This window comes from Macrobrachium nipponense, chromosome 6 (genome assembly GCF_015104395.2).
Source record: "Macrobrachium nipponense isolate FS-2020 chromosome 6, ASM1510439v2, whole genome shotgun sequence".
Lineage (NCBI taxonomy): Eukaryota > Metazoa > Arthropoda > Malacostraca > Decapoda > Palaemonidae > Macrobrachium > Macrobrachium nipponense.
The window spans coordinates 58039534-58067078 of record NC_061108.1 but is presented as its reverse complement, the minus strand read 5'-3'; the positions used below and the strand labels follow the sequence as shown (position 1 = coordinate 58067078).

The 27545-nt window shown below is 44.6% G+C and overlaps 1 protein-coding gene across 4 annotated transcripts in view; it reads right to left on the bottom strand.

Annotated features, from left to right (window-relative positions):
• LOC135216336 (ubiquitin-protein ligase E3B-like) overlaps window positions 1-27545 on the bottom strand; it is a 776183-nt gene that overhangs the window by 205291 nt on the left and 543347 nt on the right. For all 4 annotated transcript variants that reach the window (XM_064251540.1, XM_064251539.1, XM_064251543.1 and 1 more), the window contains exon 9: window positions 19627-19906. In XM_064251540.1, coding sequence (XP_064107610.1) covers window positions 19627-19906 — 280 coding nt within the window. The remainder of the gene's footprint in view (window positions 1-19626; window positions 19907-27545) is intronic.

Below are 27545 nucleotides of genomic sequence, written 5' to 3'. Positions count from 1 at the left end.
AACACATAAAAGCACTAATTAGTGAAAATTTCTCGACATGAAAGTCCGCGAATTGCTGACTTTTTCGCAAGGGGGCTTACTACATAGTATACCGTTTATTGTTTAAACTTTTATTGTTATTAATTAATTCTGTTATTTTCTTTGAGCAGAAGTGTTCATCTAAATTTTGATCATTACTTTCATTTCCTATATCTTATTAAATTAGTACTTATTTCTTACAGAATGAGTACTATTTTTCCATATTTTAATATGGCATGTCTAGTTGGTTTAACAAGGGTACCAAATATTTTTCCCGAATTATTCCCAGATTGTTGGTATGGATGTATTATTAAGGAGATCTTTTACATATTTCATTCACGAACTGATTCTTCCTTGAATTACTTTTTTTTCTATTTTGCAGAGATTTTAATGTACCAGTTATTTTCATAATATATAATCATTCTTTGTAAAGTTATTTTCTGGGCTCAGCTCGTGTCGGCATATGAAAGTATCCTTAATATCATTCTTTCTAGGCAAAATTAATCTAAAATTACCAGAGAAAAACAAAATTAAAAAAATGTCAGTAAAACTGACTCGTTCACTCTATAAAAGAAGTGTCGGTATGAGAATAGGGGCGAGTGGGATCACTACCACGAGTCATTCACCATTTAGACCTTCCAATCTAAAATCCCCACCAGAGAGAGCTGATACTAAAGGGTGATGCGGCCGCTACTACTACTACTACTGACGCCACGGACAGCAGCGCCCCTAGCGGTCATCCTTAATCTTTAGACTTACACGTTGTACGCTTTTTTCTCTCGTGCCGTGTTTTCTTGGGATTTATCTCTTTTATTCACCATGGAACGTGCTGCCATCGCATCGGCTAAGTTAAGTGCCTCATAAGTAGTATTTTACCGTATTTTAGTCTTCCAGGGACCAGTATTTTCCTTCTAATAGGTCATATACGGTCTCCCGGTTGACTCGTGGCGGCGCCATGCCGCCTCATGTTAAGAATTCCCGGTCTTCCATACTGGGACTTCTTATACTTATGGGCTTACTATATCACGTTCATCGTTTATTACATCGTTTTTATAGCTAGGACAGCCCTTTTACCATTTCTCTTAGTTTGGTATTTAGGGCTATTCTGTGTTTCTGGCCCAGCATCCCGGCTCTTGCTCTTCATCGGCTATCGCTGGCTCCGAGTAGTCAACTGTTCCTCGGAACAGTTTGCCTCCTCCTGGGCTTCTTTTTCTTTTACTAAAAGTGTCTTTTCCCTCTTTTACGATGTATTTTTAGTTTTTATTTAGGGTGTTTAGGCTAGCCTAGGTGCATGTCCCATGTGTTGGTTACAGTCTGGTTCACGTGGCCCTTTTTTTTTTTTTTCCACGGTTTGTTGTTGCTATCGCGGTTTAGGCCACTTGCGGTCACATGTTCCATAGCACCTTACCCTTCCCCTTCCCTCCCTACCAGGTATAGGGAGGGGTCTGGGGGACTCCTTGGTTACCATGACAACCACATTAGCCTTCCTCCCTCTTTCTCTGAGGAGGCCAGGAGCTCCCTCCCAGCTGGGGTATAGGGCGACCACTTGTCTCGGGTACCGGGTCACCGAGCGGGTAGTTGTTGGGACGGGGAGGAGTAGGCCACCCCCCCCTCTCTCTCTCCCGCCGCGTTACGCCGGGAACCCCCCCTCCCCCCATTGCTCAGTCCCACCTTTCCCCTACTGTAACGAACGGAGCCTCCGCTGCAGCCGGGGCCCCTTTGGTTATAGTTCGTCTGGCTCCGCCAGCGGGCGGGGTGGTCACTACTAGTGGTCTGTTGCTTGCCTACTATATCCTGCCTTTTTCCCGCTACCGGAGGAGAGCTTGCTTCTTACCCGGGCACTCTTCTAGTAGACGGGGAAAAGATTTATATATTTCGTTATAAATATAAGGATGTACCCTAATTTTACGGTGAATTTTAGTATTAACTAACTGTGTGTATACCATCTCCGTCGTTCTCCGTCGTGGTTTCATGGCTCACCACCACATCTGGTTGGATATTCTCTCTTGTCTCCGGCGTAGCCTTAGACAACTCCAACCGCCTAGTTACCACACGTATTATGGCGGGGCTCTGGTTTAATCTAACTTTCACGCTCCGGCATGCAGCGGAGCAATTGTTAGGCTGTAAGTGTTCTCCTGATACTTATGTATCTTTCCACTTACAGGCTACCAACTGTCAGGTCCTGGGGTGTAACGCGACGCTTTACGACCCCTGCGCCCACGATGAGTGCAGGACTCACGCCCCGTGTAGCCACGACCCACAAGGCCTATGATCGTCTGGCACCTAGAAGCCTGCACCATTTGCTATGACCTTGTCAGTCAGCTGGTGGGGGGGGTAAGTCGACTTTTAGACTTCTTATCGTATTACTAATAACACTTAGCCATAAGCTTGTTAAAACCCGTCCCCGCCACTAGAAGCTTCATTTCGCCTTCTCATTCACGGTCTTGCCGCCGTGAAGGAAGTCGCCTTAGCAACCCTGAAGGCTTGGGTGGGCGGCTTCGGGAAGAACGCCGCCAAGGGCCAGCCGTACATCTTAGATAAGAAGCTGGCCGTTCAGATCTTCCCCGGCGGCAAATCAACAGGCCTAACGTTTGATCCCATCTCGGCAGCCCCTCTCATCGCTTCCATACAGCAAGAGGTGCAGCAGTCGTTCGGGTCCGCGGCCACGCAAGAGCCGGTCCCAGACGTCGCAACTTTTGGACCTGAACATCGAAACCTATGGCGGTAGGGGCGGAGGATTTGTTGGTTGAGGTAGGTGTGTCGGGCGCCCAAGGTCTTTCCTTGGGCGCTCCTGGATCTTCTCCTGTCCCTTCTACTGCTTCTTTTCAAGGCTTTACGGGATCTGAGATCCCTGACCCGCTCTCCCGCTCTCTGTACCCCCAAAGGTGAAGGGACAGAGAGAACAGAAGACCCTCCACAAGACGACTTCTAAGAAGTCGTCGTCGTCTTCTTCAGCAAAGAAGTCTTCGACTTCCTATGCTGACGCGGTGAAGGCTAAGCCGAGCTCTTTCGTACTCCAAGAGCTCTAGAAGCAAGGCTTCTAAGGAGAAGGCCTTCGCGCTTCAGCCGAGCCAATGCCTTCTCCGGCCTCCACCGCATCCACTCCGGCAACGCCGGTTGGAGTAGCGGGACCGAGCTCCTTTGATCCCACTGCCTTCTCAGCAGTGGTGATGCAACAGGTGGGAGAGATGGTCGGCTCGCAGGTCTCCGCCCTCGGAACCAGGTTTGAACAGATGTTTGCGCAGCTGTCAAAACAACCCCTCAGTCAGTCGGGCCGAATCCATCCAAGATCTCTCTAACAGAGTTAGAGAGAATGAGGACCGAGTAGCTGGGCTTTCTCAGGCTCCTCAACCAATCTCCCCCAGTAGCAGGTACTGGCATTCTCCAGCTACCTCCATATGAGTCGCTACCATCCTTCTCCATGGATAATCCATGGAGAGTGGCCGCTTACGCTCCATTCAAGGACGGGTATGATCTCTGTCCCAGAGTGTGGAACTCGAAGGATTGAGGACTTCGAGTTTTATCCTCCGGGATTAACTCAGCCTTTCATTGGATATGCTAGGCTGACAGTGGCGGCCCTCACTAGGGAGGACAAGATTTCCCGAGAAAACGTGCTATATAGTAGAGAGCACGCACAGCGGGAATGGGTTCACTGCCTGGAGGACTGGGAGTGTACCAACACTAAGCTCCAGGCTTTCAAGAGTCCTTTCACTATTTTTGCGACGGAGGAGGAGGCTTCTCTTCCGTTCGCTACCAAAATAGTGGAAGCGACTCTTCAGGCAGTCCTCAAGGATGAGCCCATGCCACAGCTGAGGGAAGAAGCTGATTCTACTTCTCCGCTCTTTCCAGCCTTTGGAGAATTGTGGGAGAACTTGCCTGCCACATTCACGATTGGTAAGCTTAAACCAGACTGCGCAATGGACCAGTTTGGCGAAAAGCTTCCAAGGCTGCCTGATACTTTGATTCAGGCAGAGTTTGATGCTCGAACTAGGTTTGGGAGGTCCCTCAACTCCTTGATTATCACTGAAATGGCAGCACTGTGGTATGGCACAGAACCGCTATTCAAGATTCTGGCCAATTCTCAGCTTCAAACAGTTCAGACGGATGCTTTCGACTTCTTCCAAGCTAGGAGGAACTGCCGAAAGCATGTTCTGCAGGAGTGCACTATTAGGCACGAACCTAATAGACTCCTGGCTTCCATCATGTGGGGGGCGGACCTCTTCCAGAGTCCGCTGTGAATGAGGTGCACCACGAGGCTGCTAGGCTCAACCAGAGCCTTAGGGCTAGGTGGGGCATCTCTTCTAAGAGGAAGCAAGAATCCGCCCCTGCTGCTGGTAAGAAACTCAAGAAGTCTGGTAGAAGGTTCCAGCCTTACCAGAAACATCAGCAGCAACAGCAGTTCGTTCAGGCCGTCCCAGTTACCCAAAACAGGGACAACCATCGACTTCGAAACAGGCCCAACCCATCCTCCTGTTGTCCCCTCAGTCGCAACCCTCAACCTCCTACGCAGTCTCCGCCGGCCTTCAACTCTATGTATGAAGGTCAAGCTTACCCAGCCTTTAATAGGCTTTCGAGAGGTAACAGGGCGAGAGGCCACTTTCGCCAGCGTGGCACAGGGAGAGCGGCAAGGGGAAGGCAATTCAGAGGAGGGCGCGGAGGTCAACCCGCCCAACAACAGTGAGGCTCCCCCCAGGTAGGAGGGAGGCTGTTCCTCTTCCGTCACAGGTGGGGGTTCAGCAAATGGGCACAGACATCGTGGTCCAAGGGATTGGGTTGGAGTTGGATCAAAGATCCCCCTCCAATCAAATCATTTTATCAGGAACCATCAAAGGAATTGACAGATTACGCGGAGGAACTCCTTCAGAAAGGAGCTATTGCGAGAGTCAAGCATCTAAAATTTCAAGGTTGCTTATTCAGCGTGCCAAAGAAAGGCTCAACAAAAAGAAGGGTAATCTTAGACTTGTCAAAGCTAAACTCTTTCATTCGTTGCGACAAGTTCAAAATGCTTACCATCTCGCAAGTAAGGACCTTACTTCCCCGTGGGGCCGTCACATGCTCCATCGATCTTACAGACGCATACTATCATATCCCTATAGCCAGGCACTTCCGCCCATTCCTAGGCTTCAAACTAGGAAATCAGACGTTCTCATTCAAAGAATGTAGCCCCCAGGGTATTCACGAAAATAGCAGAAGTGGTAGTTCAGCAGTTGAGAACTCAAGGGATAATGGTAGCAGCATACCTCGACGATTGGTTGATCTGGGCACCAACGGTCGAGGAATGTCTCAAAGCCACAAAAAAGGTAGTTCAATTTCTGGAACATCTGGGGTTCCAGATAAACAAGACAAAATCCAGACTTACTCCAGAGTCTCGTTTTCAGTGGCTAGGAATCCAATGGGATTTGTCTTCCCACAATCTGTCAATTCCGGTGGTCAAAAGGAAAGAAATAGCCAAGTCTGTGAAACAATTTCTCAAATGCAAACAAAACATCAAGGAGAAACCAGGAAAGAATCCTAGGTTCTCTTCAGTTTGCCTCAGTGACAGACATCCTCCTGAAAGCAAGGCTGAAAGATATAAACCGAGTTTGGCGATCGAGAGCAAACGCCAAAATCTCGAGACAAGTTGTCAGTAATTCCACAGATCCTTCGCAATCAGCTCCGTCCATGGACAAAAGTGAAGAACCTGGCCAAACTAGTACCCCTTCAATATCCCTTTCCAGTGTTAACCATTCACACGGATGCCTCCCTGTCCGGGTGGGGGGGATATTCTCAATTCAAGCAAGTTCAGGGAACTTGGTCAGTTCAGTTCCGCCAGCTTCACATAAACGTCTTGGAAGCAATGGCAGTATTTCTTACCCTGAAGAGACTTCTTCCCCCGAAAAAGTCTCATCTAAGACTAGTTTTGGACAGTGCAGTGGTAGTTCATTGCATCAACAGAGGAGGGTCCAAATCCAAACATGTGAACCATGTCATGATAGCCATCTCTGCTAGCAGACAAACACAAATGGCATTTGTCCGCCACTCACCTGGCGGGGGTAAGAAATGTATAGCAGACGCTTTGTCCCGGTCGGTCCCTCTGGAATCAGAATGGTCCCTGGACGATAGGTCATTCCAGTGGATATGCCGGAGAGTCCCAGGTCTCCAAGTGGATCTCTTCGCCTCACAAGCGAACCACAAGCTCCCTTGCTATGTGGCCCCAACCTGGACCCTCTGGCTTATGCCACGGACGCCCTGTCGTTAGATTGGAATCAGTGGAGAAAAATTTATGGTTTTCCTCCAGTGAATCTTCTTTTGAAAGTCTTGAGCAAGCTGAGGACTTTCAAGGGACTAGTAGCTCTGATTGCTCCAGACTGGCCCAAGAGCAACTGGTATCCTCTGCTTCTGGAATTGGGTCTCCGACCTCAACGGATTCCCAATCCCAAGCTGTCACAATCAGTACAAATGAGGACTGTGTTCGCTTCCTCAGGAATTCTTCAGACCCTAACTTTATGGACTTCATGAAGTTTGCGGCTAACAAAGATGCTAACATTGATCCACAAAACATCCTCTTCCTAGAATCAGATAAGAGAGAGTCAACTATTAGACAATATGACTCAGCTGTTAAAAAATTAGCATCCTTCCTGAAAGAATCAAACACTACAACCATATCCTTTTTCAGATCCTTGTTTGAAAAAGGTTTGGCAGCTAGCACTATTACTACTCATAAATCGGCTTTGAGGAAGATCTTTCAGTTGGGTTTCCAGATAGACCTAACAGAATCTTACTTTACGTCTATTCCTAAAGCCTGTGCTAGACTTAGACCTTCTCAAAGGCCTACTGCAGTCTCATGTTCTTAAATGATGTCCTCAAACTAGCCTCAGATACTGACAACTCGTCTTGTACATTCATAATGCTTCTTAGAAAGACGTTATTCTTATTAAGCCTAGCTTCAGGAGCTAGAATTTCAGAACTGTCGGCTCTATCCAGAGATGCGGGTCATGTGGAATTCCTCCCCTCAGGAGAAGTTCTGCTTGCGCCGGATCGTAGCTTTTTGGCTAAAAATGAGGATCCTCTTGCAAGGTGGGCCCCTTGGAAAGTCATCCCACTTCCGCAAGATCCTTCTCTCTGCCCAGTATCAACTTTAAGAGCCTTTCTATCTCGCACATCCTCAGATCCTCAGGTTCTCTCTTTATGAGAGAAAAGGTGGTACTTTATCAGTGAAAGGAATTAGACAACAAATTCTTTACTTCATTAAACAAGCCAATCCTGATTCATTTCCAAAGCATGACATCAGAGGAGTAGCCACCTCAATTAACTACTTTCAACATATGAACTTTGAGGATCTTAAAAAGTATACTGGAAGGAAATCTCCGACAGTCTTTAAACGTCACTACCTAAAGTCCTTGGAATCTTTAAAATTTTCTGGCAGTAGCAGCGGGAAACATTGTTTCTCCTGATTCTGTATAGTAGTCATAGTATAGATCCAGGTCTCCTTTCTACCTACCTCGTCCAACATGCCCTCACCTATTGCCATGCTACTCGATACTCTAGCCCTTAGCCGCTGAGATCATATTGGTGGATTGTCCCTTATTTTTTTTTGCTAGGGACATCCACACTATGTACTTATAATGTACTTCAGTGTCCCTACCCTTATTTTTATGCTAGGGTAGGACACAATGTGTTTGTATATTATGTAAATATCTTACTTAAGTGAATCTATTTTGTTAATTTGCATTGCATTACTGGATATTACTATGTTTAATATAAGTTAATTTCAAGTACTTTATATTGTTTGCTTTCTTTATCATGTCATTGTTTAGGATAAGTTAGCTTTAAGTACTTAGTTTTGTTTACTGTAATGTCCCTGATTCAGCTTTATTCATATACCCTCTTTTTACAACTGATTTTCATTTGTCCTTATTCCCATCTTGTCTGTTTCTCTGGTACTCTTTCATAGGCCGACACGAGCTGAGCCCAGAAAAGGATTTTGACGTAGGAAAAATCTATTTCTGGGTGATTGGCTCGTGTCGCCCTATGAAACCCACCCTGTCTTTGTTTCCACCCTGCAGGACAAGATGTTCATAGATTAAGGATGACCGCTAGGGGCGCTGCTGTCCGTGGCGTCAGTAGTAGTAGTAGTAGTGGCCGCATCACCCTTTAGTATCAGCTCTCTCTGGTGGGGATTTTAGATTGGAAGGTCTAAATGGTGAATGACTCGTGGTAGTGATCCCACTCGCCCCTATTCTCATACCGACACTTCTTTTATAGAGTGAGCGAGTCAGTTTTACTGACATTTCTTAATTTGTTTTTCTCTTGGTAATTTTTAGATTAATTTTGCCTAGAAAGAATGATATTAAGGATACTTTCATAGGGCGACACGAGCCAATCACCCAGAAATAGATTTTTCCTACGTCAAAATCCCTTTATGATACCGGTAATATTTCAATAGTTTTATTTTTGAATATTTTACTCAAATTATCTCATTTTCTTCATAATGAGTGTTTTATTTTTATTAATTCTGTTAGCTTATCAGACCACCATGGAACTTTGTGTTTAATTAGATGAGATTTCGATTTTGACATTACTTTATCAGCAGCATTCTTAATCATATCAAAAAGAAATATATTAGTTTACTTATGATCATTTAACTAATCAAATGGTGGGGTATTTCTCGTGTGCAATGAATATTGCTCCCAATCTGCTTTGCAATGGGGGAAATGCTCTGCACAATATTTTTGTAATAAGGACATTAATATTGGTAAATAATCACTTGTGTATAAGTCATAAACTATTCCAATCTAATCTGTCTACTAGACTTGATCATGCACATAGAGATTCACAAATTGAGTTAAATACTGTACTTAGATATTTAAATATGCATTAAATAATATATTTTATTGATATTTTGCTGTGTTTGCATTACTGATATTTGAAAATTAGTAAAAAAAATTTATCATCATAACTTAAATCTAGTAACGAAAATGACATGAAAAGTAATTGGCAAATATAGCTCTAAAAAAAATATGCTCATCAGTTCATTTTCTGCAATTTACTTGGATTGATATTCCACAGAAAAATTCAGGACTGAATGAAGCCGCGAATTCAGTATTTGCGGCTTCAGTTAGTCGCGGCTTTTTCTGTGGAACAGAAATCCAAATAAATCGTGGAAAACTCACTCACTCGCAGATTTTTCCGTGGAGCCAAATGACTGACATGAATATCGAATATGATGCAAATAAGGGATTTTGACGAAGGAAAAATCTATTTCTGGGTGATTGGCTCGTGTCGGCCTATGAAAGGATCCTTAATATCATTCTTTCTAGGTAAAATTAATCTAAAATTACCAGAGAAAAACAAAATTAAGAAAATGTCAGTAAAACTGACTCACTCACTCTTAAAAAGAAGTGTCGGTATGGCAATAGGGGCGAGTGGGAACACTACCACGAGACATTCACCAATTAGAACTTCCAATCAGAATCCCCACAAGAGAGAGCTGATACCAACGGGCGATGCGGCCGCTACTACTACTACTAGAGGACGCCACGGACAACAGCGCCCCTAGCGGACATCCTTAATCTAAAAACATCTTGTCCTGCAGGGGGGGGTGGGGGTCAGACAATACAGGGTGGGTTTCATAGGGCGACCACGAGCCAATCACCCAGAAATAGATTTTTCCTTCGTCAAAATCCCTTTTTCTGGGCTCAGCTCGTGTCGGGCTATGAAAGAGTACCAGAGAAACAGACAAGATGGGAAAAAAAAAAAAAGAACAAATGAAAAGCAGTTGTAAAATGAGGGATATAATATAAGTAAATCAATTACAGCATATAAACTAAGCACTTAAGTCTAACTTATTCTAAACAGTAACATAAAAGAAAGTTAGTAATGTAAAGTACTTAAAATTACAGTAAACACAGTAATTATAATAATGCAGTGTAATTTTAACAAAATAGATTTACTTAGATAACTTATTTACAAAATATACAAACACGTTGTGTCCCTACCCTAGCATGAAAAATAAGGGTAGGTACACTGAAGTACATTATCAGTACAAAGTATGGATGTCCCTAGCAAAAAAAAAAATAAGGGACAATCCACTAATATGATTTCAGCGGCTAAGGCTAGGATATCCGAGTAGCATGGCGATAGGGTGAGGCATGTTGGATGAGGTAGGTAGAAAGGAGACCTGGATCTGTACTACAACTACTATACAGTATCAGGAGAAACAATGTTTCCCGCTGCTACTGCTGAAAACAATTTTAAAAGATTCCAAGGACTTTAGATAATGACGTTTAAAGACTGTCGGAGATTTCCATCCAGTATACTTTTTAAGATCCTAAAGTTCATATGTTGAAAGTAATTAATTGAGGTGGCTACTCCCCTGATGTCATGTGCTTTTGGGAATGAATCAGGATTGGCTTGTTTAATGAAGTAAAGGATTTGTTGTCTAATACCTTTTACTGACAAAGTACCACCTTTTTCTCTCATGAAGAGAGGACCTGAGGATCTTGAGGATGTACGAGATAGAAAGGCTCTTAAAGTTGATACTGGGCAAAGAGAAGGGTCTTGCGGAAGTGGGGATGACTTTCCAAGGGTGGGCCCACCTTGAAGAGGATCCTCATTTTTAGCCAAAAAACTACGATCCGGAGCAAGCAGAACTTCTCCTGAGGGGAGGAATTCCACATGACCCGCATCTCTGGATAGAGCCGACAGTTCTGAAATTCTAGCTCTGAAGCTAGGCTTAATAAGAATAATGTCTTTCTAAGAAGCATTATGAATGTACAAGACGAGTTGTCAGTATCTGAAGCTAGTTTGAGGACATCATTTAAGAACCATGAAACTGCAGTAGGCCTTTGAGAAGGTCTAAGTCTAGCACAGGCTTTAGGAATAGACGTGAAATAAGATTCAGTCAGATCTATCTGAAAACCTAACTGAAAGATCTTCTTCAAAGCCGATTTATGAGTAGTAATAGTGCTAGCTGCTAAACCTTTTTCAAACAAGGATCTGAAAAAGGATATAGCTAGATTAACTGTCATGGTTGTAGTGTTTGATTCTTTCAGGAAGGATGCTAATTTTTTAACAGCCGAGTCATATTGTCTAATAGTTGACTCTCTCTTATCTGATTCTAGGAAGAGAATATTTTGTGGATCAATATTAGCATCTTTATTAGCCGCAAACTTCATGAAGTCCATAAAGTTAGGGTCTGAAGAATTCCTGAGGAAGCGAACACAGTCCTCATTTGTACTGATTGTGACAGCTTGGGATTGGGAATCCGTTGAGGTCGGAGACCCAATTCCAGAAGAAGAGGATACCAGTTGCTCTTGGGCCAGTCCGGTGCAATCAGAGCTACTGTTCCCTTGAAAGTCCTCAGCTTGCTTAAGACTTTCCAAGGAGGAGATTCACTGGAGGAAAAACATAAATTTTTCTCCATGATCCCAATCTAACGACAGGGCGTCCGTGGCATAAGCCAGAGGGTCCAGGTTGGGGGCCACATAGCAAGGGAGCTTGTGGTTCGCTTGTGAGGCGAAGAGATCTACTTGGAGACCTGGGACTCTCCGGCTCATATCCACTGGAATGACCCGTCGTCTAGGGACCATTCTGATTCCAGAGGGACTGACCGGGACAAAGCGTCTGCTATCACATTTCTTACCCCCGCCAGGTGAAGTGGCGGACAGATGCCATTTGTGTTTGTTTGCTAGGGCAAAGATGGCTATCATGACATGGTTCACATGCTTGGATTTGGACCCCTTCCCCTGTTGATGCCGAATGAACTACCACTGCACTGTCCAAAAACTAGCCTTAGATGAGACTTTTTCGGGGGAAGCAGTCTCTTCAAGGTAAGAAATACTGCCATTGCTTCCAGAACGTTTATGTGGAGCTGGCGAAATTGAACTGACCAAGTCCCCTGAACCTGTTTGAACTGAGAATATCCCCCCCACCCACCCGACAGAGGCATCCGTGTGAATGGTTAACACTGGAAGGGGATATTGAAGGGTACCCGCTTGGCTAAGTTCTTCACTTTTGACCATGGGACGGAGTTGATTGCGAAGGATCTGTGGAATTACTGACAACTTGTCTCGAGATTTGGCGTTTGCTCTCGATCGCAAAACTCGATTTATATCTTTTAGCCTTGCTTTCAGGAGGATATCTGTCACCGAAGCAAACTGAAGGGACCCTAGGATTCTTTCCTGGCTTCTCCTTGATGTTTGTTTGCATTTGAGAAATTGTCTGACAGATTTTGCTATTTCCTTCCGTTTGGCCACTGGAATTGACAGATTGTGGGAAGACAAATCCCATTGGATTCCCAGCCACTGAAACGAGACTCCGGGGTAGTCTGGATTTCGTTTTTTTGTTTATCTGGAACCCCAGATGTTCCAGAAAGTGAACTACCTTTTTGGTGGCTTTGAGACATTCCTCGACTGTTGGTGCCCAGATCAACCAATCGTCGAGGTATGCTGCTACCATGATTCCCCGAGTTCTCAATTGCTGCACAACCACTTCTGCTATTTTCGTGAATACCCTGGGGCTACATTCAGACCGAAGGGCATCACTTTGAATGAGAATGTCTGGTTTCCTAGCCTGAATCCTAGGTAATGGGCGGAAGTGTCTGGCTATAGGGATATGATAGTATGCGTCTGTAAGATCGATGGAGCATGTGACGGCTCCACGCGGAAGTAAGGTCCTTACTTGCGAGAGGGTAAGCATCTTGAACTTGTCGCAACGAATGAAAGAGTTTAGCTTTGACAGTCTAAGATTCCCTTCTTTTTTGTTGAGCCTTTCTTTGGCACGCTGAATAAGCGACCTTGAAATTTTAGATGCTTGACTCTCGCAATAGCTCCTTTCTGAAGGAGTTCCTCCGCATAATCTGTCAATTCCTTTGATGGTATTTGGCGGAATGATTTGATTGGAGGAGGATCTTTGATCCAACTCCAACCCAATCCTTTGGACACTATGCTCTGTGCCCAATTGCTGAACCCCCACCTGTGACGGAAGAGGAACAGCCTCCCTCCTACCTGGGGAGCCTCATTGTTGATGGGCGGGTTGACCAACCACGCCCTCCTCTGAACTGCTTACTCCTTGTCGCCCTCCCGTGCGCCACGCTGTCGAAGTAGCCTCTCGCTCTACCTCTCGATTGTCTGTTAAGGGAGGGTAGCCCTGACCTTCATACGTAGGTGAAGGCCGGCGAGAGTGCGTAGGAGGTCAAAGGTTGTGATTGAGGAGACAGCAGGAGGATGGGCTGGTTCTGCTTAGAAGTAGCAGGTTGTCCCTGTTGGGTAACCGGGACGGCCTGAACAAATTGCTGCTGTTGCTGGTGTTTCTGGTAAGGCTGGAACCTTTTACCAGACTTCTTTGGTTTCTTACCAGCAGTGGGGACGGATTCTTGCTTCCTCTTAGATGACCCCACCTAGCTCTAAGGCTCTGGTTGAGCCTAGCCGCCTCGTGGTGTACTTCATTTACAGCGGACTCTGGGAAGAGATCCGCTCCCACATGCTAGAAGCCAGGAGTCTATTAGGCTCGTGCCTAATAGTGCACTCCTGCAGAACGTGCTTTCGGCAATTCCTCCTAGCTTGGAAGAAGTCGAAAGCATCCGTCTGGACCGTCTGAAGCTGGGATTTGGCCAAGATCTTAAACAGAGGTTCCGTGCCATACGAGAGAGCATCCATTCTCTGTTATGATCAGCGAGTTGAGGGACCTGCCAAACCTAGTTTCGCGCGTCGAACTCCGCCTGAATCAAGGAATCAGGCAGCCTTGGGAGCTTTTCGCCGCAACTGGTCCATGGCGCAGTCGGTTTGAGCTTACCAAGCGTGAACGTGGCTGGCAAGTTCTCCCACAATTCTTCCTCCAAAATAGCTGGGAAGAGCGGAGAAGTAGACTCCGCCTCCCTTAGCTGTGGCATGGGCTCATCCTTGAGGACTGCCTGAAGAGTCGTCTCTACTATTTTTGTAGCGAACGGAAGAGAAGCCTCCTCTTCCGTCGCAAAAATAGTGAAAGGACTCTTATAGGCCTGGAGCTTGGTGTTTGTACACTCCCAGTCCTCAAGGCAGTGAACCCATTCACGTTGAGCATGATCCCTACTGTAGAGAACATTCTCCCTAGAGATCTTGTCTTCCCTAGTAAGCGCCGCTACGGTCAGCCTAGCATAGCCAATGAAAGGCTGCGTCAAACCCGGAGGATAAAACTCGAAGTCCTCAATCCTTCGAGTTCCACACTCCGGGATAGAGATCATACCATCCTTAAACGGAGCGTAAGCGGCTACTCTCCATGGGTTCTCCAGAGAAAGCTGGTAGTGAATCATATGGAGGAAGCTGGAAAATACCAGCACTTGTTACTGGGGAGACTGGAAGGGGGACCTGAGAGAGCCCAGCTACTCGGTCCTCATTCTCTCTAACTCTGTTAGAGAGATCTTGGATGGACTGGCCCGATTGAGACAGAGTGCTCGACAGTTGTGGGCGAACATCTGCTCAAACTTTGTCCCCAGGGCGGAGACTTGAGAGCCGACCATCTCACCCACCTGTTGCATCACCACTGCTGAGAAAGCAGTGGGATCAAAGGTGCTGGGTCCCGCTCCTCCAACCGGCGTTACCGGAGTGGATGCGGTGGAGGCCGGAGAAGGCATTGGCTCGGTGGGAGCGCGAGCCTTCTCCTTAGAAGACTTGCTTCTAGAGCTCTTCGAGTAAGAAGAGCTCGGCTTGGCCTTCACCGCGTCAGCGTAAGAAGTCGAAGACTTCTTAGCTGAAGAAGACGAAGACGACTTCTTAGAAGTCGTCTTAACTAGGGTCTTCGGTTCTCTCTGTCCCTTCACCTTTGGGGGTACAGAGAGAGCGGGAGAGCGGGTAGGGATCTCAGATCCCACAAAGCCTTGGAAAGAAGCACTTGAAGAAGGGACAGGAGAAGATCCAAGGAGCGCCCAAGGAAAGACCTTGGCGCCCGACACACCTACCTCAACCAACAAATCCTCCGCACCTACCGCCATAGGCTCAATGTTGAGGTCCAGGGTAGCGACGTCCGGGACCGACTCCTGTGTGGCTACGACCCCGAAAGATTGCTGCATCTCTTGCTGGATGGAGGCTATGAGAGGGGCTGCGGATAAGGGGTCAACATACCCTGTTGACTTGCCCCTGGGGAAGATCTGGACGGCCAGCTTCTTGTCTGAAAAAGTAAGGCTGGCCTTTGGCGGCGTTCTTCCCGAAGCCGCCTACCCACGCTTTCAGGGTTGCAAGGGCGACCTCCCTCACACCAGCAGCCTGAAAGAAAAGGCGAAATGATAAAGAAGTCTATAATCGACTTACCCCCTCCACCAGCTGACTGACTAGGTCGTAGCGATGGCGCAGGCTTCCGGGTGCCAGACGATCATATCGTTGTACGGCGTGGCCCACCATGGAGCGTGAGACCTGCACTCATCGTGGCCGCAGGGGTCGTACAACGTCGCGTTGCATCCCAGGACCTGACAGTTGGTAGCCTGTAAGTGGAAAGATACATAAGTATCAAGAGAACACTTACAGCCTAACAGTTGCTCCGCTGGTGCCGGAGCGAGAAAGTTAGATTAAACCAGAGCCCCGCCATAATACGTGTGGTAGTAAAATGGTTGGTTGTCCTAGGCTACGGCGGAGACAAGAGATAGAATCCAACCAGGTGTGGTAGTAAAATGAAACCACGACGGATACTGGCGGGGATGGTATACATATGAATAATAAAAATAAACAAATCATCGTAAAATTAGGGTATATCCATTAAAAATAACAATAATTATCAAACCTTTCCCCACCCGTCTACTAGAAGAGTGCCCGGGTAAGAAGCAAGCTCCCTTCCGGTAGCGGGGGAGAGATGTAAGGATATAGTAGGCAAGCAACCGACCACTAGTAGTGACCACCCCGCCCGCTGGCGGAGCCAGTAATCTATAACCAAAGGTGCCCCGGCTGCGGCGGAAGGCTCCGTTCGTTATAGAAAGGGAAGGTGGCTGAGCAACTGGGGAAGGGGGGGGAGGGTCTCGGCGTAACACGGCGGGAGAGAGAGAGGGGGGGGGTGGCCTACTCCTCCCCGTCCCAACAACTACCCGCTCGGAGACCCGACCGGCCCTATGAGTGGTCGCCCTATACCCCCCGCTGGGAGGAACCCCTGGCCTCCTCAGAGAGAGAGGGAGGAAGGCAACTGAGGTTGTCATGACAACCAAGGAGTCCCCCAGCGCCTCCCTATACCTGGTAGGGAGGGAAGGGGAAGGGGAAGGTGCGATGGAACACGTGACCGCAAGTGGCCTAAGCCGCGAAGAGCAACACAACCGGGGTTGGGAGGGCCAAGTGAACCAGGCTGTACCAATACATGGGACATGCACCTAGGCTAGCCTAACACCCTAAATAGAACTAAATTTACATCGTAAAGATGGAAAAGACACTTATAGTAGAAGAAAAAGAAGCCCAGGAGGAGGCAAACTGTTCCGAGGAACAGAAGCCTACTCGGAGCCAGCGATAGCCGATGAAGAGCAAGAGCCGGGATGCTGGGCTGGAACATAGAATAGCCCTAAATACCAAACTAAGAGAAAATGGTAAAAGGGCTAACCTAGCTAAAACTCGATGTAAAAAACGATGAACGTGATATAGTAAGCCATAAGTATAAGGAATTCCCAGTATGGAGGACCGGGAATTCTTAACGAGGCAGCATGGCGCCGCCACGAGACAACCGGGAAACCGTATATGACCTATTAGAAGGAAAATACTGGTTCCCGGAAGACTAAAATACAGTAAAACATTACTTATGAGGCACTTAACTTAGCCGTTGCGATGGCAGAACGTTCCATGATGGATGGTGATAAAAATCCTCGTGAAATAGCACAAGCACAAGAAAATGCGTCCGAACGCTGGCGCTAATGATTAAGGATGTTCGCTAGGGGCGCTGTTGTCCGTGGCGTCCCATCTAGTAGTAGTAGTTAGCGGCCCGCATAGCCCCACGTTTGGTATCAGCTCTCTCTTGTGGGGATTCTGATTGGAAGTTCTAATTGGTGAATGTCTCGTGGTAGTGTTCCCACTCGCCCCTATTGCCATACCAACACTTCTTTTTAACCCTCTTACGCCGATTGGACGTATTAAACGTCGAGTCAAAATGTCTCCCGTATGCCGATTGGACGTATCATACGTCGGCTCAAAAAGTTTTTTTAAAAATTCGCGGAAAAATACTTATAGGCCTTCCAGCCGAAAACTTTTGTATCACGTGCCTTGGGGGATGCTGGGAGTTCACGGATCAAGGCGTTGTTTGTTTACAATCGCTACGCAGGCGCGCAAGCGCGAATTTCTTTCTTATCGCACTAAAAAGTATCAGTGACACATCTCGGAAATTATTTCGTCACTTTGACATAATTATTGCACCATTTTAAATTATCCTTTACATGAAGTATTATATATGAAAATGTGCGCAATTTCATGCACAATACAACTAAAAAATACTACTCATGATTGTAGCTTTTATAAATTTTGAAATATTTTCATATAATAACGATAAGTGCAAAAATTTCAACCTTCGGTCAACTTTGACTCTACAGAAATGGTCGAGAAACGCAATTGTAAGCTAAAATTCTTATATTATAGTAATATTCAATCATTTGCCTTCATTTTGCAACAAATTGGACGTCTCTAGCACAATATTTCGATTTATGGTGAATTTATGAAAAAACTTTTTCCTTACGTTCGTGCGATAACTCTTCCGATAAATTTTTTCGTGCGATTGTCATAATGTTTGCACCCTTTTAAATTTGCCGTTACATAAAGTTTTATATATGGAAATGTGCGCAATTTCATGCACAATACAACAAAAACAACCCATGGTTGTAGCTTTTATCAGTATTGGAATATTTTTCATATAAATAACGTTAAGTGCAAAAATTTCAACTTTTTCCGGTGCAACTTTTGACTCTACCTAAATGGTTTGTGAAAAATAACGCAATTGTAAAGCTAAAACTCTTATATTCTAGTAATATTCAATCATTTACCTTCATTTTGCAACGACTTGGAAGTCTCTAGCACAATATTTCGATTTATGGTGAATTTATGAAAAAAAAAAAAAATTACGTTCGCGCGGTAACTCTTCCGAAAAAATCAGAATTTTTTTGTGCGATTGTCGAAATGTTTGCACCATTTAAAATTAGCTGTTACATAAAGTTTTTTATATATGAAAATGTGCGCAATTTCATGTAGAATACAACTAAAAATGATTGAAGGTTGATAGCTTTTCTCTTTTTGTTTCGAAATATTTGCATATAAATCACGATAAATAGAAAAAAAAACCACGTTCGGTCAAATTTGACTCTACCTACCGAAAATAAGTTGAAAAACGCAATTGTAACGCTAAAAAGACCTCTTACGGTGCCTAGTAATATTCCGTCATTTTTCTTCATTTTGAAAACAAATTTGAAGTCTCTAAAACAATATTGTGATTTATGGCGAATTTTTGAAAAATATATTTACCTTCACTCCGCGCGCCGATTCGCGGCCGCAAGTCTCCGAAATACGTACATGGCATTATCCTAATATTTTTGCTCCTTTTTCATATTAGGGGCCATTTTTATAGAGTTTCATATATCAAAATGTGCGCAAATTTATGAAGAATACAATAAAAAATAATTGAAGGTTGTAGCTTTTTCCATCTTCGAAATATGTGCATATGAAAAAATATATATATTAAAATTTCGACATTCGGTCAAATTTAACTCGTCCGAAATGGTCGAAATCTGCAATTCTAATCTAAAACTCTTACAGTATCGTAATATTCAATCATTTGTCTTAATTTTGAAACAAATTGGAAGTCTCTAGAACATTATTTAGAATTACGGTGAATTTTTGAAAATAACATTTTTTTACGTCCGCTCGTTACGAATTCGTACATCATTTTGTGATAATATTTTTCCGGTGTTGCTTTTATTGTTTTACAATGTATTATATATCAAAATGATCGCAATTTAGTGTACAATACAACGCAAAAAAAATTAACTCGTTAGCTTTGACCGTTTTCTGCACAGCGTGATTTGAATACAATTATGTATGAATTTTTTTTTTTCGCTACCATATATCGCATTATTTACATATGATAATGATATTATTTTTCATTTCTGATGGTTTTGCATTCTAAACTTCAGGCAATGACAAAAAAAGGAGCCAAAAATGAACTCTTAATCTTCAAAGTACGTGCGCTGTAATTTTTTGAAAAAATTATTTTTTCCACTTCCGCGCTCACTCCAAACCAGGCCCGGCATACAGGAGACGTTTTGATTTTTAGGGCTCCGGCGTAAGAGGGTTAAGAGTGAGCGAGTCAGTTTTACTGACATTTTCTTAATTTTGTTTTTCTCTGGTAATTTTAGATTAATTTTACCTAGAAAGAATGATATTAAGGATCCTTTCATAGGCCGACACGAGCTGAGCCCAGAAAAACAAACTGGAAAACAGCTGTTTTGTGATTCTATTGACATAAGGTATGTTAGTTTACCTTTGTATACACTTTACATTAATGTGTAAAAATAAAATAATTCTAATAATATAAATTTCATTTACCAACTAAAAAATCCTTCTTCTGATTTTTATGCTAGTACAAGATAATGATATAATATAAAGGAAGCAGTGCAAACCAAAACTGCCTTAATATTATGTATCTCACCTGTCAGTATGTCCATCCGCAGTGGTGATAATGTAGTGATAGCTGTATGATACATAGAGCACACCATGGCGACAGTAGAGATTTCTGGGGAACCTAATTTTCTTGTACTTCCACGAACACCACTAACTTTAACAGATCCAACATTGCTACTGGTACCCAGTTTTCGTTCTAAAGCTTTCCTTATAATGCTAGATGACGAAATTGATCCAAAACTACTGGCAGCAGAGACACTTGAAGATGTATTGTAGACTGAATTGGATGACTCAGATAAAGAAACATCCTATAAATAAAGGAGGAAATCTTATGTATGAAAAAATACAGATAAAACAAATTAAAATTTCAGTATGTTTCTTTTAAATGGTTCTGAACAAGAAGTTACGAAAAGGTTCAAATATTCATTTTCTCTATAAACACAGATATAGAAAAAATGTGCACTTGGATTTTGTAAAAGTGTTAAATAGTATACATATTCTACTATTCATTTGAAGAATTATAAAACCTTTACTAGAATGTTTTGGGCATACCCTTCTCTATACAGTGCAATAAAAATTGATCATACTAAATGAATGAGTTTCTGAACTAAAAATACCATAAATACATTTAAATAACAACGGATAATTTCACAGAATGATATATTTTGACATATCTGCCTTGACATCGTAATGGGGATCCCTACATTAAGGAGTTGGTTGCCTGATGCTCCTTCTCCACTGCCTTCACCAACAAACCTCTTTTCTCCATATCTTCCTTCACTTTATCTCGCCATCTAATTCTCTGTCTCCCTTTCTATCTTCTTCCTCTAACAGGTTCTTACCAAGCCCTCTTCACTCCCTCCTCGCCATCCATCCTCAACAATTCACATACCACCTCAATCGTGACTCTCTTATCACCTCTGAAATCTTTACTAAGCCTGCTCTTTTACTTATTTCATAATTTTCCAAACTCTCATGCAGCAATATTCCCATAATCCACCTCAGCATTCTCATCTCTGTTCTCTCCAGTTTTACTTCCTCTTTTCTTCTTAAAGCCATGTTTCTGATCCATACATTAACACTGGTCTTATCACTGTGCTATAGTGTAATGATAGCTATAAGAAATAATAGTAGATAGGGTAGCATAAAAACAGAAAGAGAGCGAATAATCAGAGTAGAGTGAAAATAACGAGAAAGAGAAAGAGAGAATCGAACTTTGGTGTGTGAGTCAAATTTGATCAACAAGCCTAGACACAAAAAAACCATAGTCACAGGACATTGATGAGAAGGAAAGCGGCAACAGCCATAACACCGTCATAGTTGAAATCTTAAGACAGCCATAAAATCTTTGACCTGTGACCTTGCACCAGACCCACTCAGCTTCTATCGATAATGAAGCTCCACCTCCAGGAGGAGGTAATAACACGTTAAATTAACTGACTCTGCCTGGAAGAGGAGGAATTAACATGTTAACCCCACCTAAAAGGGGATGTAAAAAGATAAGAACATGCACCGCCTTAAGAGGCTGGACCAGAAGAATGAGAGAGAGGACCAGCCGCCTTCGTATAGTAAAGAAGCAAAACTTTGCCAGTGGTCCTAACCAGATTCTCAATTTGTAAATTTATAGTTGTAACTTGTATTCTTTGCAATAGTAAAGAAAGAAACGCTGCCGTTCATCTCATTCAAACTTCTCTTGAAAGACTAATATTACTAATCCAGAATTAACATTTAACCTGTTAAGCGTCACCCACGTAATAATACGTTTACCGCGATCTACTCGGTAGCGCCTTCAACGGGATATTACGTTCAAGACTTTAACTGTGCTTGTCAAGCCGTCAGCCCCGTAATAATACGTTTACTCGTATAGAAAGTGTAGGAACATCATTTGGTAACACTCTCAGCACACGGGAAACTTATTTCCAGCCTGGCAACTCTTTCCTGGTGGTCGCTTATGCTAGAAAACTGCGTGTCCCTGCTGGTTTTCTTTCAGTACGCTTCGGGCGTTTATCGAGACAAATATGTTTTCGCGTCTTTCACAATGAATGTCCCAAAGAGGAGGCGTATTTCTTCAGGTGAGATCAATCAAATACTAGATGAGGAGTCTGATATTGATAACCTATTTGATGATGAGAGCTCTAGTTCTGAATCCTCCAGTGATGAGGATACAAACTTTTCTTCCAATAGCGGGAGTGAAGATGACTTTTCTTTGCCGAGTGACTGGACTCCGAGAGAGAGAGAGAGAGAGATCCCTTTACTTTGATTAATTTTTTTTACTCCAACATTTAATAATTTCCTACCCTTAACTACAGTATGAATAATAAGCATAAAAATCAATATTAACTTTGAAAAACTATCATCAGTGCTATGATCGATGATTACAAAAAAAGCGTGAAGGTACGTTAGCAGCGAGCTCATCCGGGGCGGACGCTTAACAGGTTAAGAAGAAGCATAAAGACAAATATAGAACCAGAATGTAGAACGAATCATCTAGACCGAGTGGGAGCATCAGAACTTCCTCATCTGTCCCAACAACTTCCTCGGGATACACTGATACACTGGGAGGAGCGAGGCGACCAGGTGGAACCATGGGGAGAGCGCTCCTCACGGTTTGGCCATGGGAGCACATGTGCCCGGCATAGTCTTAGGACCTGAAAGGTCTTATGGTCAAGTGGTTCCGGGAGATCCTACGGGGTCTGTCGAGGCTTTCTTCTGAGGGAAGAGGGTCGAAGGAGGGACTCACCTTGGAAGGACTTGACGGCCTTCTCCTCAGGACGCAGTCACTCCCGAGATTCAGAGGTCTTTGCAGAGGTCATCTTGCTGATTCGTCAGCACATTGACCTCGGGTAACGATCAATGGTTGCTCCCTCTTACCGCCCTTCACTGTTAGAGTCGTTCTGGGGTCATAAGAAGGAACCCAGAGCTTCTGTCGGGTTACCTTGGTCTTCCCAAGATGTGTTGGACCAAGTAAACAATCTTGTCTCAGGACAAGAGAGTTCACTCAGGGCCAACAGACCGGACAAGTTGCTTCCCTCTCCTCTACCTCGTCAGTGGCACTTCTACTTGCCCTCAGAGAACCCTCTGCCGACTAAGCAGGTTGATCTGGAGTTAGTACGCCTAACTCCTGCCTTGCCTCTGCAGCATCTCCTGTCAGAGAACCTTTGGTTTACGCAGCAAGAGGCAATGACATTGGGGGCTACCACTATGGCAGCCCTCCAGGATGTCTACTGGATGGATCTGTGGTCCCACACAGTATCCAAGGTCGTGGCTTCTTCAGGATTGATAGTTCCCAGAGAAGACTTGGCCTTTGGGAGAGACTGTCAGTCTGGCGGTAGGGCTATTTCCTACCTGGCCCACCAGACTGCCAACCTGGTTTTTAGGAGGAGGGACACTGTCCAAACTCGTATAACCAGGGTGGCTGGTGTAAAGTCAGCACTGGATCTTAGGAATGAATCGTTGCTGGGTTCCTCCTCTATCTTCCCTAGAAATATGGTGGATGCTGCGGTGGACAAGCGGAGAGCTGAAGACAGACTGTCTTGTCCACCAGGCAGTTGCCGAGACACCAAAGCCATCTTGTGCAACTGTGGCTAGGCCTCAGAGCCAAGCTAGCTCTTCCTCCGCCCCCAAGACTGCCTCTTTGTCAAAGAGGGCACGAGGAAAGACCCAGCATTCCTCCCATGCTTAAAGAAGGGAACAACAGCCCCCCTCTCAGCCTCCCTTCTCTCGCGGGAATGGAGGTAAGTGAAAGAGGAAGAAAGGGAAACGCTAGGGACAGCGTCCCCCCTCAGCTGCTGCCATTGGTGGAGGGTTGCATGGTGAGCCATTGGGTAATATGGCAGTGCTACGGAGTCGAGACCTGAGTAGTGGATGTCCTTCAGTAGGGATATCTTCTGCCCATCGAGTCAAGGCCACCCTTCGCCGATCGACCAGTCCATCTCCAAACATGCATTCCTGGTTCTGCCAAGGATCTGGCACTCAAGGAGGAAGTGCTAACTATGCTGAGAATGAGGGCTGTGGAAATCATCCAAGATGTTTCACCAGGGTTCTACAGCCGCCTTTTCCTGGTGGAGAAGGCTACGGGGGGCTGGAGACCAGTGATAGATCTCTCTCCCTTGAACCAATTCATTTGCCAGACTCAGTTCACTAGGAGACGGCCCACTCTGTGCTCGCTTCCATCAGGGAGAACGATTTCATGCTTTTGGTGGACCTAAAGAATGCATATTTTCAGATACCCATCCATAAGCCCTCCAGAAAGTACCTTTGCTTTATCCTTGAAGGGACGGTGTCCCAATTCGGGGCACTTTGCTTTGGACTTTCAACTTCCCTACAGGTGTTCACATGAGTGTTCACACTGGTTTCAGCTTGGGCCCACTTGGTCGGGATACGTCTTTAGAGGTATCTCGACAATTGGTAGTCCTGCGAGCTCTCTCTCGCAGTTGCTACAGGACAGGGATCATCTAGACTTTTGTCGCAATCTTGGGATTATGATAAATTTCAAGAAGTCGGATCTCGTTCCCAAACAGAGGATATAGTACCTGGGCATGCTGATCAACATGGTAGCAGCATGAGTCTTCCCCACAGACTCAAGGATCAGCAAGTTTAGGAAGGCAGCTCAATTGCATGTGTCTCGACAGGAACAACCAGCTCGGCTTTGGCAGGTTGTGATCAGTCGCCTATCATCTCTAGAGAAGTTAGTCCCTCACAGGCATCTTCACCTGCGGTCTCTGCAGTGGAAACTAAAGGAGTGTTGGTCACAGTCTCAGGATCCACAATCCTTTCTTATCCCTCTAATGGAGGAAGTAAGGAAGGATTTAACCTGGTGGCTAGACGACAGGAACCTCTTAATTGGAGTGGCGTTGCACTCTCCCCCTCCGGACATGCTTCAGTTCTCAGACAAATCGAATGAGGAGTTGCTGACTGCAGGAGTGTGGGACCGACACGACAGGCACCTTCACATCAACATTCTGGAACTGAAGGCAGCTTTCTTAGCCCTCCAAGAGTTCCGGGATCGAGTGATGAGACACTCCATGGTGTTGATGAGCGAAAACACCACGGTAGTGGCATATGTCAACAAATAGGGGCATAGCATCTCTCCTGTTGCATCAGTTGACAGTGCAGGTGCATGAGTGGGGTGCAGCACACTTGGTAGAGCTGTCGGCCAGGTACATTCCAGGTAAGAGGAATGTAGTGGCAGACAAGCTCAGTCGCCAGAATCAGGTGTTATGGACAGAGTGGACCCTACACCCAGATTTGGTGGAAAGGTTGTTTGACCTGTGGTTGAGCTGTTCGCCACCAGGCACAACAGAAAACTTCTGGCTTTCTTTTCCGTGGTGCTGGACCCATGGGCATCTGCAGAGGACGTGTTCCAACATCCGTGGGACAATCTCGACGTATATGCCTATTCTCCATTCTGCCTGATTCGCAAGTGATCAGCAGAGTGCTGGTCACTAGGAACCTATCGGTGATTCTGGTGGCTCCCAAATGGCTGCAGGCTGTTTAGTATCCTGATCTGTTTGCTCTTCTTTCTGAGGCACCCCTAGAGATTCCCCCATGGCACAACCTTCTGTGTCAGCTGCACATAGAGCAGTCCCACATGGCAGTACAGTCCGTGTCTTCATGGCTGGCGGTTATCCACTATCTCTTGTGAGTGAGAGGCTTTTCTCACCAAGCAGCAACACAGATGGCAGGATAACTTAGACAGTCCTCTGCGGCAATGTACCAGGGAAAGTGGGCCATCTACTGTGGTTGGTGTCGTAGACGGGGTGTCTCTTTGCTCAGAGCAACTCTTCAGCAGATCGTGGACTTCCTAGTCTGTCTTCACCAAGAGAAGCTGCTCTCTATCACTGCAGTTAAAGGCTATAGGTCCACCTTGGCCCTGGTCCTGGAACTGCAAAGAATGGATATTTCCACTTCTATGGAGATCTCTCTCCTTAGGAGGAACTTCAAGATGTCTTGCCCACCCAGGGAACTCAGGCATCCTGAGTGGGATGTGATTCTTTTCTTAAGGTGTTTGACTCATGAACCTTACAAGCCTCTCCAAGAGTCGTCAGACAGGGATCTGACCCTCAAGACCGTCTTCTTGCTGGCCCTGGCATCAGCAAAGAGGGCAGGTGAGCTTCATGGTCTCTCTTATGATGTTAAACACTCGAGGGGATGGGGATCTCTTACGCTCGATTTTGTACCGGATCACGTAGCGAAGACTCAGAATCCTTCAGTCCCTGCTCGGTCCCTGACGCTAGATTAAAGTCCTTTACAATCCCCTCCCTAGAGGACTTTTGTGCTAATGACCCAGACAAGATGCTACTTTGTCCTGTTAGAGTGCTACGGCTCTTTCTGAAGAGAACTCGTCCTCTCCGGCCTGACTGTCGACGCCTCTTCATTAGCACCGGGGTGACCAAGAAAGAGGTTTCCAAGAATACCATCTCTTTTGGCTTCATGAGGTGATCAGAAAAGCGTACTTCTCCGAAGGGATGCACAACACTGGTACCTTTCGTCTGAGAGCCCATGAATTCAGAGATATTGGTCCTACCCTTGCATTCCGCAAGAACCTGTCGGTTTCACAGGTATTGAAGGTAGGGGTTTGGGCCAACCAGACCACCTTCACCTCCTTCTACCTTCGGAATATAGCCCATAGGTCCTTGGATACCTTTTCTTTGGGACCCATGGTGGCTGCTCAACAAGTTGTGTAGCAACATTCTAGAAGAAGAAGCAGGTAAGAGAACATACACTCGAACACTCTACAGTTGTATAACAATGGTGCCAGCCAAGTGTGGAATTCAGGAGACGTAACATGTAGTGAATATATTTAAATAAATAGACACATTTCGACAGATACAACAGTGATACCAATCGACAAACAGAACTTAGAATTAATAACGACGGAGAAGAATAACAGGGATCAATAAAATCCTGCTTGAAGATGTTAACGAATTAAGTGCAATCATAAACTTTATACAACAACGAGAGCAGTTTTTTCCCTTGAAGCGAAGAAACAATGAGACGTAGAGTGTTATGAAACAAAGGCATAACAAGTGCGCAACGAAGACATAACATAGAGCCGAGAAGTGTAACTGCAGCAGCCAACAAGAACTCAAACAGATTTCTATAAATAATCTGTTAAAAATGGATGAGTGCATTGCAAATGAACGAAAAGCATTCCTGTTATAGAATCAACTTCAGTGAAGATTTTCAACTAGAACAAATCATTGCCGAATAACGAAAGAAGAGAAACACAGCGTCAGATAAGATTGATTTTGAAACACAACAGTTGAATGCAAGTGCCGATCATGGGGAGGTGATATCGGAATCAAAGTAAAAGAACGACAACAGAAACATACATAAGTTGTGATGAAACTGGATTTTTTTTTTTATTCTCTCTCTATAAGTGTGTGAAAAGATTGTGTATTGTCTCTCTTAGAAAATATAAAACTTTTTAATTCTCTCTCTATAAGGGTATAAAGATTTTTATTACTTTTTTTTGTTTGATTGATAGGAAGTCTTAGTATTTCTTTTTACACTCAGCTGGTGATATATGATTTTGAATACTTATACAGTAGTACCTCGAGATACGAAATTAATCCGTTCCGAGGCGCCTTTCGTATCATGAGGTTTTCGTATCTTGGACCACATTTTACATGTAAAATGGCTAATCCGTTCCAAGCAGCAGCCAACAAGAACTCAAACAGATTTCTATAAATAATCTGTTAAAAATGGATGAGTGCATTGCAAATGAACGAAAAGCATTCCTGTTATAGAATCAACTTCAGTGAAGATTTTCAACTAGAACAAATCGTTGCCGAATAACGAAAGAAGAGAAACACAGCGTCCGATAAGATTGATTTTGAAACACAACAGTTGAATGCAAGTGCCGACCATGGGGAAGTGATATCGGAATCAAAGTAAAAGAACGACAACAGAAACATACATAAGTTGTGATGAAGCTGGATTTTT